This window comes from Cydia strobilella, chromosome 24 (assembly GCF_947568885.1).
Source record: "Cydia strobilella chromosome 24, ilCydStro3.1, whole genome shotgun sequence".
NCBI classification, from domain to species: Eukaryota; Metazoa; Arthropoda; class Insecta; order Lepidoptera; family Tortricidae; genus Cydia; species Cydia strobilella.
Window position 1 is genome coordinate 5,095,791 of NC_086064.1, and position 16,340 is coordinate 5,112,130.

General features: G+C 43.2%; 2 protein-coding genes across 2 annotated transcripts in view; one reads left to right on the forward strand and one right to left on the reverse strand.

Moving 5' to 3' along the window:
• The window catches only part of LOC134752121 (zinc finger protein ZFP2-like), a 138,964-nt gene that overhangs the window by 25,113 nt on the left and 97,511 nt on the right, over nt 1-16,340 (reverse strand). The window lies entirely within an intron of this gene.
• LOC134752118 (zinc finger protein 260-like) lies at nt 224-15,602 on the forward strand. The gene is made up of 6 exons (XM_063687691.1): nt 224-503; nt 2,936-3,071; nt 4,011-4,064; nt 4,729-4,785; nt 6,111-8,416; nt 15,391-15,602. The coding sequence occupies exons 1-5, from the start codon at nt 375-377 to the stop codon at nt 8,030-8,032; spliced, it is 2,298 nt and encodes a 765-aa protein (XP_063543761.1). The 5' UTR covers nt 224-374; the 3' UTR covers nt 8,033-8,416; nt 15,391-15,602.

A 16,340-nucleotide genomic window follows, 5' to 3' on the forward strand; every position in this document is an offset into this window, starting at 1 on the left:
ATAATATAATATATATTATCAATTAGCCACTACAAAAAAAAACAAAGAAAATAGTTGGTAATATATCTGGTAAGAGAATGTAGGTTAAAACTGATTTTTGCACAATTAAGATGTAAATTGTTTATGATAATTTTTTCCTCGGTACTTATAATTTTGATACGATAATTAACTTTCGCTTATCTGGCAACGAGACTCTCGTCAATGTCAATAATGTCATGTCATTTTGATTACGATCGGATCGGACATTGAACGAGATGACGCCATTGCTCGGTCGCTCCCCAATTTCGAGTTTTCGATCGATAACATCTCCCTGTTTCTCTTACGAGACACAAGATTGAATAAGTGAACTTCTATTGTGATTTTCAAGCAAGAAAATGGAGGAGTTGCATTCGTGTAGCTGCTGCCTGGTGCGGCCGCCGGAGAAAGGACTCAAAACGCTGTACAGACATCTTGGCAAAACAGAGATATATTACGACATGCTGAAAGACTGTTTCGATATAAATGTAAGTATAGATAATAACTTTATCCATCTTGTTATTACTTGTAGATACTGCTCAAATAATTATTTTGATAGTCTTGTCTGTGATGACGCATAGCACTTATAATGTTTTCAAAACATGCTCCGCCCATTTGCTATTAGAATTTCCACCTAAAATATTTTCAGTTTTGTGTTGTAGTGACCGTGTAGGTCTAAAGTTAAGGTATCAGTAACGCTAAGCACTAAAAAAAATTTACTACTATCGCTATTACACGCGCTTAATTATATCCCGCCGATCGGCGGTGGCAGGCGGGTCGAGTACGATTCTTAGCATTACTGATACCATAAGATAACTGTTGGTTGGTATGAAGTATTATTGCCAGCTGCGGAGTGTTTAAAGGCTTGGCTGCATGAAGCTTATTTAATATTAGCTTCTGCCTGTGACTTCGTCTGTGAGAAATGATGATTGATAAAAATTACCCTGTGGTCTTCATCGGGGCCCTATACCATACCATACCAAATTTTGACCAAATCAGTTCAGTAGTTTAAGCATGAAGAGGTAACAGACACACTTTCACATTCATAATATTAGTATGGATACTCAAGTAGAAACAGTAGAATGGTCATTTTATTTTAAAAATCAGCCCCATGAAGATACTAATTGGTGATCCCTGGTATAGGCTTGTAATTATACATAACATGAATAACATTTCATTGTCAATAAAATAGTTTGGTCTCTCCCTTCGACATTAGCCGGGTCCACACATAGCGAGCAGCCTCTCGAGGAAATTTCCTCGCGCGGCAAATGCCCGGCCTCGCGCGGCCGCGTGCTCGTGTAACTTTTGCTTCAGCATGTTTGCCTCACTCGAGCCAATTTGCTTGGCAAGATCTCTAGTCGTTCAGCCAGCTGTTTAAAATGGCGCCGCACGTACTGACTGCCGTGACTTGCGTTTCTGTTATTTTGCTTTTTAAAGCAATTCAAAAGAAAATGCCTAGCATCCCACAAACATCTGTTAGATGCGTATAAAGATATTAATTTCCGACACTCGTTTTTATTAATTTTTTCCGCGTTTAGACAACTTTTGACGTAAGTAATCACACGCATCATAAACAAACACGTCTACACTTTGCGGGGCCGTGAGCATGCCTTAAAACCGCCGCCGCTCGGGCAAGGAAAACTCGCGCGCCGCCTCGGCCGTGGCCCGTCTATACTGGCCGTTTTGTGCGCGAGGAAATTGCATCGCGCGTATGCTCGCTAGGTGTGGAGCCGGCTATTAGAGTTTTTGTTGCGACAATGCCTTCAATCTGCCAAAAATCAATTTAGAAAAAGAACACAATCAACTGAATGTGATTTAAGTTTGGAGTTCTTGATGTTTGTACAAAATTTGTTTCAGTAATTACCACTGTTGCAATTTTTTTATCAAGCAAAAACGTCTACGAGCGATACTACAAATTTGATATTAGAGGATATAAAATTCATCGCTTCTGGCAGGACTTGAACCTGCGACCTTTGGAAACCGTCCAATTGCTCTTAGGCAACAGCTATGGAAGCCTACCAGAAGTGCGTGAATCTTTCCATTCCTTCCTTTATGTATATACCTGCACCTGGGCACCTGGCGACATCTACTGAAAGGCCGTTCCATTTTATTTTATTTTTCCTTTAATACAAAATTTGTAGTATAGCCTTAATATAAAAACCGATTTGCAAGACCGAAGTGATCCCATAAGTGTTCCGTGAACAGAGTTTTGTATGGAAGACTAAAAATACTGTACTCTTGGCATTTTACATGGAGCAAATAATAGCTATAATTTTTTCTTAAAGTTTGTTCACCTTATGGAACAAAATGGTTTTATCTATCCCTCAATAAAAGCAAGCAGTTTGTTTTGTTTATAAATATCTTACCCCTTTAATTATTCATAAAGGATGGCTTTATCCACGTGATAGAATAACTGTCACTTTTTAACACCGTGGGATTGAAAGTGACGGACACCGTTTTATCACGCTGTCAACGACAATCATATCCCTACTGATTTAGTTAAATTATGTTTTAACCCTTTCTTACAAATACATAAGTCAAAATGACAGATAAAGACAAACGATTATGAATAACGCCATTACTGTTTATTGTAAATTCAAATTCAAATGTTTTATTCATGATAAACTTAAAACTAAAATTACATACAAAAGTATACTAAAGCTATAGAAATTTATAAAATAGGTAGGAGTTAAAGTTTACCACGAAATGGTCTCGCCTCAGCATAATGCTGAACCGAAGGTTAGCGCTGATCTTCCGGCGGGACCATTTTGGGTCACGATCGCAGCCGTACGACACGGCCCAACCATAAGCTGAACGCAGCCTTTGCAGCAGCGACCAGCGCCATCTTGTCTACTGTCTATGGCAGTACTGTACTTTATGTGATGTTTTTAACTACTATAGTTTTAATTGTAACTTGCAGCTTGGCATGGGGAATGACGAGTGTGGGATCTGCGAGGTGTGCGTGGTGCGGCTGCGAGACGCGAACGACTTCAAATTGCAAGTGCAGCGCAGCCAGGCCGAGCTGCGCGCGCGGCTCAAGGGAGTGCTCACTACCAGTAAGCTATAAGACTAAGCTATTAGATTGAAGTGGATAGTTGGGGTAGACGAGTTCTCGAGTGGAGACCGCGTATCGGCAAACGTATCGTAGGACGCCCTCAAACTAGATGGAGCGATGACCTTCGCAAGGTGGCTGGCAAGAGCTGGATCAGAGTAGCCACGAGAGGCCTATGTCCAACAGTGGACGAGAGTAGGCTGATGATGATGATGGATAGTTTAAAACACATATCTAGGCATTATGGAAAATATCCAATGAATTTTGTGATAAACAGTTAAACACACAAATGAATGCTCTTACCGGGCTCCAGGATTTGAAACTTTATTTTATTTATTTAATAAATCTTACAGCTATCCTTACAGTTATCCAATGCGATAGTGTCTATTAACATTAAAAATAATAAATTATTACTATAACTATACTACTACTATAACTAGGTATATACATACTATAACTAAGAATAACACAACACTTCTTAGGTAGGGTCCCTACAGAGGCTACAGACCAAAGAGAATTAAGTAGACATAGAGTGCAGTATTGTTACCAAAGAGACTATTATTTTCGTAGTCAACATCTAGCGTCAAGTAGCGAAATTATCAGTACTGCTACTCGAAACTAGAAGTCACTTGTGTCGCGACTGACGAAAAGTGTATTTGCTCAACAATTTACAACTAATATTATAAGCAGAAGAAGTTGAAAATAGAGTTTCATTAGACTTTCCGTTCGTCGCGTCATCTATTGTCGAGTAGCAGTACTCATCATTCCGCTACTTGACGCTAGATGTCTGCTACGAAAATAATTGTATTGTAAAAACTGACGTATGGAGTGAGCACTCTATGGTCGAACTGTGTAAGAATGTCCTCAAATATTTATATATTTACGTTCTTCACTGTACAATTAAATGAAATAGACCACAACGTGAACTCATTCTTTGCTGCAGGTAACAAAATGAAAATCAAGTTCGAGAGAGCTGCTGGAGAGGAAACCATCATACGTGAGTATATTAGTTGTGAAATTAATGATTAAAGACATAAAGAAATGGAAAAGTGATTGATATACACCATATATTCAAGTCCATCCAACATTTCTTCAGTTTCAATGACTGTGCAGCGCTGTCCAACCCGTCTACCTCTAACCTGTACTAACGTCGTTTTCTTGTTGTTGTAAATTTGTTTTTTTTATAATTTTACTCTTTTGATAAATAAATAAATAGAAATACAGGGTGATATACACCGTGTTTTTTGAACTCCCTTAATTTCAATAGTGCATTCCTGAGCTTAAATTAAGTTAACTTTCTCAAAGACACCGGTATTCTAATTAACTCCATTTAGAAGATAATCAATAATTTATTCACACGAGCGTGTACACTTGCCTTAGGGCCTGTTCACACATTGCTTAGTGTTTAGTACGAGTGTATATTTACATTTGCTACTAAACACAAGTATGTATGTACATCTCGGACGATTGATATCTGCAATGACATTGATATGTCATAGGATTCAATTGTTCGGTGAAGTTAAATATAATTCCTGTGTAATAACAACGGTATAATATATGCAGCGTTTAGTTTACTCTTTATGATGAAGAAAATATTATTTATGCTATTTTCCTAAATGTACTTAGTTTCCTAATTGTACTTAGCCATACTCTTTCTGCAGCGGACATCAAACTGGAGAGGTCTGAAGTGGAGATGGCTGACGGCGAAGTCGTATCAGGTGTGTACTCATTTAAGTAAGCTTCTTTCTCGTTCCGTTCGAAACTAAAAAGTCGGCCACCAGGGTAGGTTTTAGAGTAAACACTGGGTGAGTGGGTGAGACGTGGTCACTCAGAATGGGTCTCATAAATAAACTCAAAGTTATTCAAAGGGCTAAAGGAGCGAGCTATGCTCGGGGTTTCTCTGCGAGATCGAATGAGGAATGAAGAGATCCGGAAGAGAACCCAGGTTGTTAACATAGCTCGTAGGACCGATGGGACAGAAAGGTTCTTAAGAGGCGATCGCGAACCAGAAAACCCAGCAAGAAAAGACCCACAAATCTTCTCGAACCTTCTCGGGGCAGGGGTAAGGGTTAGAGCTGGCGTAGCTTTATTTGACGTTCATAAGCGCATTGTAATAAGCCTACTTGAATAATAAAGCTTTATCTTTTTACAACAATATGGTCCGAAGATCTGGTTAAGGTCGCTGGATGGGAGCAGCGTAAGACCGGTCGTTGTGGAGATCCTTGGGGGAGGTCTATGTCCAGCAGTGGACGTCTTTCGGCTGATATTATGATGACTGGGTGATTTTGGGGTCGTAATCCTAAATGTCATAAACATATTGAGATGGTCATACTGAACAAGGTTACCCATGGTACCGAATATGAAAATCTTGAAATATTTAATATACCCATGGGTTCATACTTTTCCTTCACTACGGGCCCTAAAGGTGTTCATTAGATGATTTTTGTTGATTTTGTGGTTAGTCCACCGTGAATGTTTATGATTTTTTTTGTATTTCAGCATCGCGACCCCAAAGTGACCCAGTATAGACCCTAATTTAAATAAGAATTAACGCAGTCACTTGACGAATTAACTTGTATACCGCATGCTTTACTTCCTTTTTTGGTTGAATATTACATTTTCATACCAACTTTAACCTGTTCATTCACTCCCCAACCTTACTGATCCTCTTGAAAGCGCGACGAGATTGTGGATCGAGTTTTGTATTTGTATTTGCATGTCATTTCATGTTCCTTAAATTTTCATTCGGGCGACAAGTTCGATGTTATGAACTTATAAACAAACATCCATTTTATCCTCATCCTTATGTTAGCACTTCCCTGGTTGCGTCCTAAACGGGTCTGAAGCGTTGGCAACCTAATACCGAAATATAGTACAAAAACTAGATTGAACGGTAGTGACCGTCAAATGTTCTTACATCTTTGATCAAAAACTTGAACTGGGGCTAGTTTACTCACGATGTTTTACTTCGCAGTCAACGTAGGATCTGTTGCATGCTTTTCATGGATACTACCAGATCTAATGTTTATTCTTATTATTTCAGTGGCGATATACGGAGGACCATCAGGGCCTGCAGCGCAACCCGTTCCTACAGCGTCCAACCACGTCACTTTTATGCTAGAACCAACTCTCACCGACCTCGACGACTCCAAGTCGGCCCCTTCTACCGACCGCGGTAAGCTCTATGAATGTGACATATGCCACAGAAGGTTCCAGAACCCATGTGCGAAAAGAAAACTCATGATACATCGCCGCTCCCACACTGGAGAGAGACCGTACACGTGCGATGTATGCGACAAAAAATTCGTACAAAAGAGCCATTTAAATACTCATTACGCACAGCACATGGGAAAGTTCAAATTCTCCTGCGAATTTTGTGAAATGCGATTCACCCAAAGAAGTCCTTGGGTTGTGCACATGCGGATTCACACTGGTGAAAGACCGTACTCTTGTGAAATATGTAATAAAACATTTAGACTTAAGTGCAACTTAAATGTTCACCAAAAAAGTCATTTTAGATATGATCCCACTAGCGTAGAGCCAGGTGAAATAACAGAATGCAAAAAAGAACTTTCAGAAGAATTGAAAAATCAAGTACCTACAGATAAAATAAATTTCTTATGTGATATTTGCAAAAAGCAATTTTCGGAAGAAAAATACTTAAACACTCATTTGAAACATCACTCTGGAGACTATACATTCACTTGTGAAGTTTGCGATAAGAAATTCAAGACGCAGTCTGCTTTGGATAGTCATAAGTTCGATCATAAGGGAGGAAAACCTTTTAAATGTGAAGAATGTGGCAAAGAGTTTGTATCAAGAAGTGCTTTCGGCCTTCATTTAAGAATTCACACCGGGGATTTTAGATACCCTTGCGATGTGTGTAATAAACAATTCATACAAAAAGCTGGTTTGGTTCAGCATATGCGTGTACACACTGGTGAAAAACCTTACACCTGTGAGATATGCCAAAAGAAGTTCCCATATAGATGTAGCTTTAAGAAACATTTATTAGTCAAACACAACAAGGTTATGGATAAAAAGTTTTCTTGCGATATTTGTGGGAAACTATTTTCGCTGCAGGGGACTTTAGCTAAACATATGGATAAACACGCTGAAAAGGAAATGAAAGGAAATGACTGCAGTGACGTTCCAGGAGAAGCCAAAGAATGCAAAAAAGAGTTTTCAGAAAAAAATAAAAAGCAAACGTATGATTGTGATATATGTAATAAACAATTCAAAAGCAAAGATTATTTGATTGAACATATGCGAACTCACACCGGTGAAAAGCCTTATACCTGTGAATTATGCCAAAGGAAGTTCAGATTTAAAGGTAGCTTTAAAAAACATTTATTTGAAAAACACAATGTTGCTGACAAACCATTTTGTTGCGATATTTGTGGCAAACTATTTGCACTACGAGGGCCTTTAACTAAACATATTAAGAAACATGTTCAGATAGAAAAGCAGGATAAAACGCAAAAGGAAGAACCGAAGGATTTTATGTGTGAAATATGTAGCAAACGATTTTCAGCAAGAGGTACCTTAAAGAATCATAGGATAACACATTCTGAAGAAAGACCATTTGAGTGCGAAATTTGTCACAAGACATTCCGAAAGAAGAGACATTTACAGGACCACAAGATGGTGCACGAGGATTTTAAACAACACTCGTGTGAAGTATGCGGACAACAGTTTAGGCATAAATCTGCCTTAACAGTTCATATACAAAGACTTCATACACAAAGTAAGCCACATGCATGCGATGTTTGCAAAAGGCCGTTTTCAGTCCTTGCCGAATTAAAAACGCATTATCGGGTGCACACTGGTGAGAGGCCATATGCTTGTGAAATATGCTATAAGAAATTTCCACGGCACGACGCAGTTAAAAGACATCTTGTACGAGTTCACCATGAGAAGCCTAACAAATTCATTAAATTAAAAGAATTTAATAATCCTTACTGAAGTTACAGAATAACCTTGTCCATCTACTTGTGAAACTCTTTAATGTTGAATTAATCTTTGTAGAAAATCACCCTTAGAAACCCTGGAGCAAGGACCTGGATTGTAGAGAAAATAAACAGTTAGAGATACTTAAACATATTAAAAATTAAATAAAAAGAAAAGTAATGCAGGTTACATATATATACTTAAAATTGACTTTGCTCATACGATTTCTCTTGCACCGAGCAAAATAAACTATGTTTCTCTTACCTCACATATTTGGGTATCTTTATTACTACGCAGTTAGTCCTCCTAATATAGAAATAATTTAATATGTATAATAAAATAAATACTAACCTCCTAGCTAAGTCCTAACTGACAATATATTCTATTTTAACTAGTGTCGTATATAGCTTTTAAGATATTTTTATTGTACGTTTTGTGATTCTCTAATTTTGTGTTTTATTATTGTGTAACTTTCTATGTCTTTTAATCATTGTGTGTTTATGTTTTATTTTTATATTTCGTGCATAGTTATAAGAATCAATGTCCCACAATAAATATTACCTATTCCCTAACTTTGTAAAATAGCGTAAGCTGATTGGCCAATAAATGGATACTGACTCTGCACAACACACCCACGTGACACAGTGGGCGGGGCGCGGGCGCGCTATCATATAAATATGACTGCCCAACCTAGCCTCGTCAGTCCGTCAACAACTAGTCTACGCTCAACAATTATGGTCCTTCGATAGCCGAATAAAGAACAAAGAAACAAGTACGCGCTGAGTGTTGAGAATTTCTCCACTCAGATAGAAGAAAGAACAAAGAAACAAGTACGCGCTGAGTGTCGAGATTTTTCTCCACTCAGATAGAAAAAAGAAGCTTGAAAAACGAACGCGCTGAGCCTTGAAGTACGCTTCGGCTCAGACCCTTACCCAATTACCCCTCCATACCCCACCAAACCGGCTTGCCGGTCGGACCGTGCTGTGTTGTAGGTTTTCCTCCACTCACGCGTCCTGGCAACTTTCGTTGCATGTGTCACATGGTGATGCCATCACACTGCTTTCGAACGCTCTAGGCATTGCACTTTGTCATTGCGGGAGATTCAGTGCACCGAGGGATTTACGCTTAGGGGCACTGACGTTGCGCTCTGTGGCGTCAGGGCATAGGTGTTAGGCAGGTAAATTTGTATATAGTTAGGGACCCCCCGCGTGTGTGTCAAGAAAGAAGAAGATGTCTACGAAGAGTACGAGAAATCTTCGACCGCGCGCTAAGGGCCCGCCTGCCCCCGCGCCCACAGAGACCCCTACCCCCTCGTCCGGCAAGACCACGTCTACCGAGACACATACATGGAGCAAAGGCTCCACCGGCAACCAAGTGAATAGCGGTGGAGAGATAGACAACAATTCGGTACACTCGAACGCATTCGAAGATACGGTAGTAGAACGCAGTAGGTCGAATACGCTAGTAAATAAAGACCCCGTGGTCGCGCCGCCGCCGCCGCGGGCGCCGTCTGTTCGTGGATCAATCAGAGGTCGCGAATCGGTAAATAGGGATCGTGATAGTCAATTATCGGTGCTCATGGCCGAGCTCGAGGTTCATAAAGCCGCTCTAGTTGTCGCTCAGAAGCAGTCCGATACTGCCAAATTAAAGCTGCAGATCGCCGAATTGGAGGCGAATTCTGACAGAGGCAGTACCGTGGCTGACGAGTCTGAACGGCGTACTAGGAATTGGGTAGGACAACAGTGTAGGCCACAGGAGCAAGACGTCGCGATCGAGAATAGTAAAATTCCCTTGCCGAAGGAGACAGCGCCGCCGCCGCGCGCCGCCGCCATTGAGCGGGGTACTAGTAGGCCGCAACCGCGTTATTTAGAGGTGCCACACGGCAGTTATGCACCTATCTACCATAAGCCGCCCGAGTTACCCTCATTCGGAGGAGATATAACCGAATGGATTTCATTTAGGGCAGAGTTCGAGGACACGTCTCCCATGTTTAGTGCCGTCAATAACGTAAGTCGTATTAGGCGCGCGCTCAAAGGCGAGGCTCGGACCGCCGTGAAATCAATAATGTACACAGTTCAGGACCCGTACGAAATTATGGAGGCGCTAGAACGGCAATTCGGCGACCCGGAGGAAATTGTGTTAACGGAGTTGCATAATATAAAACGTATGCCGCGCTTGTCAGAAGACAACGCGAACATAGCTTCCTTCGCCGCACATATTGCGAATGCCGTCGCAACCATACGTTCGCTGCGACAAGAGCAGTACCTACACGCGCCTGAACTTGTAAACAAAATCGTGGACAAACTTAATTTGATTGTGCGTTACGAATGGGCAAAATATAGGCAGTCTAATAGTCAAACTCCCGGTCTAGTTGCATTATCGGAGTTTTTGAACGAAATTAGCACTGCAGCCAAACGCGTCAACCGACATAGGCCGTCGAACAGATTGCGGAACACAGTAAACACGGTATCTTTTGAGCACGATCCTAGGCGAGCAAGCAGTTCTCGCGATAGGCGTCGCGCCCCCGCGTTTTCCCGCGATCCTAGCACGGAGTCGGAGTCAGATTCCCACGATCATTACGTACGCGAAGCGCCGCGTAGTAATAAACCCGCTATCGCGCAAGTTAAGCCTCGCGATAGTAACAAAAAAAAACCCGCGTCGACCGGAGCTAAGCCCAAACAACCGACATCGTCCGTCCCTGTCTCGCGCAGCACGTGCGCCGTTTGCCAGAACGGCCACGAGCACAAAGTTAGCGCGTGTCGTAAATTTTTAGCGGCGACGATTTCTGAACGGTGGGACTTAGCGAAGGGCGCTAAATTGTGCTATAGATGTTTAGACGCGGCTCACCGTAAGTTCAAGTGCAAGTACATCGCGTGCGGAGTTAACCAATGCGAAGCCGGACATCATAAGCTATTACACGGACTGAACGCGGCCGCGCCCGCGAACGGTAATAGTACTCCGGCGGCAGCGGTTAATAATATTAGGCTCCCGCAAACGTACCTCAAAGTCATGCCTGTAGAGGTGTCGGGACCGCTAGGTACCGTGCAAACCCTCGCGCTGCTAGACGAAGGCGCGGCTATGACTTTGATGCTTCACGAAACGGCCGATAAACTCGCGCCTCGCGTAAAAGGCGAAACTTTGGAGATAGAAGGCATAGGCGGCGTAGTCAGAAATCCAGATTCGTATACGTTACGAGTCGCAATACGGGGTTTTTGTAGCCGACACATGGAAATGATGGAGGTAATCACGATTGGCGATATTGGCATAGGAATGCAGGGCGTACCACGTGACGTAGTCGACAAGTGCGAACACTTGACTAAGATCGCGGACGAATTGAGTTACCCGACCGGCATACCTACCATCGTGATAGGCCAAGATAATTGGCACCTCATCATTTCTCGGCAAATATTAGAGGGCCCGCCTGAGCTTCCCATTGCTAGCCTCACTAGACTGGGCTGGGTTTTACACGGCCCAGATAGAACGCGCCGCGCCGCGGTAAATTTTGTAGGGCACGCACGGCCTAAAACCGCGGACGACGAGGCTTTAGAGCTAATGAAACGGCATTTTGACATAGAATCATTAGGCGTTTCACAAAAGCTACCTCGGGCCGATCCCGACCAGCGCGCGCTAGACTTGCTGAAAACCACCTGTGTAAAAATACCGGGGGAGAATAGGTATCGAGCGGGCTTATTATGGCGGACGGACGACGAAAAGCTCCCAGATAACCGAGCGCAAGCATTAAAACGGCTGTACAGTCTAGAACGAAAACTAGACCGAGATGCAACGTTAAAGGCCGAATATGCAAAGCATATGGCTAACTTGCTTGACAAGGGTTACGCGGAGAAAATGGAGTCGCCGCCCCCCCTCGATGCGCCCCGGGTGTGGTACTTAGCGCATTTCCCAACTTTTCACCCGCAACGCGGCAAAATGAGATTAGTGTGGGACGCGGCCGCCACGGCCTACGGACGGTCGCTCAATAGCGCGCTTTTGGCCGGCCCCGACTTATTAGAGTCACTCTTTGGCGTACTAGTGCGTTTCCGCGAGGGTAAAATCGCGGTAATAGCGGACGTCAAGGAAATGTTTTTACAGATCGAGATAGTTGAACAAGATCGCGATGCGTTACGTTTCGTTTGGCGGGGGGAGGACCGCACCTCTCCACCGCAAGAATACAGAATGAAGCGGCTTATATTTGGATCGGCAGCGTCGCCGACAACCGCGCTATACGTCAAAAACGAAAACGCAAGAACGCATAGCGAACAATTTCCGATCGCAGCTGAAAAAACAATAAAAAATACGTACATGGACGACATGTTGATCGCGCTCGATACGTCCGAGGACGACGCCAGGCGCATAGTAAACGAGGTTTACGAATTAAATATGCGCGCGTCATTCGAGCTTCGCGGGTTCGCGTCGAACCATCCTGCGGTTATTGCTGACGTAGTTAACAGTAAAGAGGAAACGTCATTGTTAGGCGCTAGCGAGAGCGAACGTACGTTAGGTTTGAAATGGAATCACAAACGTGACACCTTAGGTTTCAACGTAAACTTTCGCAACACGCCCGAGGACGTACTTAACGGTCAGAAATTACCTACAAAACGACAGGTTACGAGTAGTGCGATGTCGATATTCGATCCGATCGGATACGTAAGCCCCATATCCGTCTTAGGCAAGGCATTAATGCAGGAGATATGGCGCACCGGAATCGGATGGGACTCGCCCATACCCGTCTCGCTCGCACCCGCATGGCGATCGTTCATAGATAACGTACAACAATTACGGGACTTGGAAATTCCGCGACACGTGCCCGCATTTAATAGGGAGGCATATATGCATGTTTTTTGCGACGCAAGTGAAAAAATATATGCCGCGGCCGTGTACCTAGTCAGCGTCAACCCCGAGGGGACTAGAACGTCCGCATTAGTGGCCGCAAAGGCCCGAGTGTCACCTCTCCGGGTAGTTAGTATTCCACGAATGGAATTACAGAGCTGCGTACTAGCGACTAGGTTAGCGGAGACCATAGTCAAAGAGTCAGACTACGTAATAAAGGACAAGTATTTTTGGTCTGACTCCAAAACGGCACTCACGTGGATACGGTCGGACCCACGTAGGTACAAAACGTTCGTCGCACATAGGTTAGCGGAAATCGAGAACACTACCACCCCCGCCAACTGGCGCTGGGTGCCTAGTGCAGCTAACGTAGCTGACGACGCGACGCGCGGTATACCTACGCTATTTGGAGCGAACCACCGATGGTTCATAGGGCCCGATTTCATACGTAAAAGCGAGGAGCATTGGCCGACAGAGAAAACGCCCGCGCCCGTCGCCGATACGGGCGAAGAACGCGTTAACAAGCTCGTATGCTCGGTAGGCGCCGCGAAAAATAAGTTTGAGTACCTGCCGGAGGTATGTAGGTTCTCAAAGTTCGTACGCTTAGTCCGCGCCACCGCTAAAACACTGGTTGCCGCCGAGGTTTTTAAAGCCGCATTGCTTAAAAAGAAACCAGACACAGACATAAATAAGGGGCATTTGAACTTAGCAGAGATATTGCTTATACGCCGGAGTCAACATGAAGCCTTTCCAGAGGAAATCAAGTTAATGGAAACTGGACGGCCGATTCCGAAGAAATCGCCACTCCATAAAATCGCAGTAAAACTCGACAAAAATGGAGTCATCGTGCTGAACGCCAGAATAGATAAAGATGTACACATACCCGTTCTACACGCTAAAGAAGATTTCGTCAAGCTGCTAATACATCATTTTCATGCTCTCTACAATCACGGCAACCATTCAACAGTGATAAACGAGCTGAAACAAAGATATTATATTATCGGTCTGCGCGGTAGCATTCGTTATATAACGAATAAGTGCCAATGGTGTCGGACCTATAAGGGGACCACACTCAAGGTTCCTGTAGGCGACTTACCACCAGAGAGGCTCCAGGCGAATCAACCGCCATTTACCGCCGCAGCCGTAGATTTATTTGGCCCAATGAATATTACAATAGGCCGCCGCCGCGAGAAAAGATGGGGCGTATTATATACTTGCCTCACTACCCGAGCTGTGCACTTAGAGCTTGCCGCCTCACTTTCGGCATCCTCTATGATACTCTCACTGCGCAGAATGATAGCTCGGCGCGGCACGCCTACCGTTCTGTACTCCGACAACGCAACTAACTTCTACGGAGCAGAACGAGAAATTGCAGAGGCCAAGAAAACGCTGCCAGACAGTCTAAAGCCATTCCTGACTGAACGAGCGATCACCTGGAAAAAGATACCGCCTGGCAACCCTTCCGCCGGCGGTGCATGGGAACGACTCGTGGGCAGCGTGAAAACTGCACTGAAAGCTACACTAAAAGAGAGAGCACCTCATGAAGAAGTTCTACATACGCTGCTTCTAGAAGCCGAGCACGTAGTGAACTCCAGACCACTGACACCTGTGAATCCAGACCTAGATGTCGAGGCTCTGACGCCGAACCATTTTCTCATCGGCCGGTCGAGCGCAATGGCACCGCTGGGCGTCTTCACAGACAAAGATATGTCACTGTCGTCATGGAAGACAGCGCAGAACTTAGCCGATCACTTTTGGAGGCGCTGGCAGAAAGAATACAGACCCAGCCTCCTCCCTCGGCCCAGTGCTCACCAGAACGTGCAGAAGCTAAATATAGGCGACATCGTCATCGTAGCGGACAGCTCTATGCCACGAGGAACATGGCCTAGAGGCGAAATCGCACAACTCTTTCCCGGCCCTGATGGCCACGTAAGAGTAGCCATTGTTCGCACCCGAGCGGGTGAAGTCCGTCGTCCAGTTTCCCGGCTTATACCTATATACTCCACGAATGGAGACGGTGTTGGCACACGCGGGGGAGATTGTCGTATATAGCTTTTAAGATATTTTTATTGTACGTTTTGTGATTCTCTAATTTTGTGTTTTATTATTGTGTAACTTTCTATGTCTTTTAATCATTGTGTGTTTATGTTTTATTTTTATATTTCGTGCATAGTTATAAGAATCAATGTCCCACAATAAATATTACCTATTCCCTAACTTTGTAAAATAGCGTAAGCTGATTGGCCAATAAATGGATACTGACTCTGCACAACACACCCACGTGACACAGTGGGCGGGGCGCGGGCGCGCTATCATATAAATATGACTGCCCAACCTAGCCTCGTCAGTCCGTCAACAACTAGTCTACACTTAACATCTTATTAACCCTAAAATAAGTGTTCTTACTAACCCTCACACTAACCCGGTAACATGGTGGTGGTATTTCTGAGGTAATTGGCAGCGGTAGCTTCACTTCGGTCAGCGCGTTCCAGTCTTCGGCGTACGAGCTTCATCGGAAAAACAGTCTACGCTCAACAACTAGTAAGGCTATTCTAATTAGACTAATATTTTAAAGATTTTTATTAAAAATAATAGTTACAATATAAGTAGTTAAACGGTCTATAGAACATGGCCCGTTACTGTTATCCTCCATCAAATATTATCTTATCAGTTGTTATTAATTTACATCATCTATGTAAGTTTCTTTTGTTTTATTTAACCTGTGTACAAAATATGTTTAATAAATAAAACGCACATATTTTGGTTTTGATTTCATTTATATGTATCTACATATAATATATATATAGACACCTATAAACATACTACACACATATTATGTAGTATGTTACTGGTTCGCTACTACCACTATATACCACTTATAGAGCTAAGCTCAAAACGCATTAGTAGTGGCATGACACTCCGTCTCAATAAAATGGTGTAATGATGGTATTATTTTTTTATCAACTTTCGTGCGTTCCGACAAGTTTCACGATAACGTGTCGCGCAAGATAGGCGTGGCGTTCTAAGGGTTAAGGTCAGTCCAGTGTCCAGGTGGGACACTCAAATTGCCAATTTGATCAGAAATTAAAGACAGATAAGACAGATATTTTTCTTGTAATTTTTGGACTAAGATAACTTTAAAATTTTGGCAGTTTGTCCGTATCGATATTTTTAGACTTGACTGTACCATAATATTGCATTCTCAGATTGTCACTCAACTTACATATGTATGTGAAGTTTCAGCTCAATTCTAATTTCGCTTGCATGATTTGACCCGAACATAAATTGGTACATACACACTTTGAAAGTTATAAAAAAACTTGTAAAAATGCCACCCGGGTGGACCGTAGCTGCCAAAACGTCCCCTTAACACCGGCAGCGTTACTCCGTTACACTTCCAAGATCTGTAGGACCAGGTACGATCGGAACGAGAATACTTTGTATGCTTCTGCTTATCGGCATACTCAACAGCTGTACCAGCAGCACTTACGGTGTG

Excerpts from the sequence above, each read along its gene's own strand:
- LOC134752118 (XM_063687691.1), top strand. The coding sequence starts at position 375 with ATGGAGGAGTTGCATTCGTGTAGCTGCTGCCTGGTGCGGCCGCCGGAG. Across the intron at positions 3,072-4,010 it reads CAAGGGAGTGCTCACTACCA|GTAACAAAATGAAAATCAAG; the intron begins GTAAGCTATAAG and ends TCTTTGCTGCAG. Across the intron at positions 4,786-6,110 it reads TGACGGCGAAGTCGTATCAG|TGGCGATATACGGAGGACCA; the intron begins GTGTGTACTCAT and ends TTATTATTTCAG.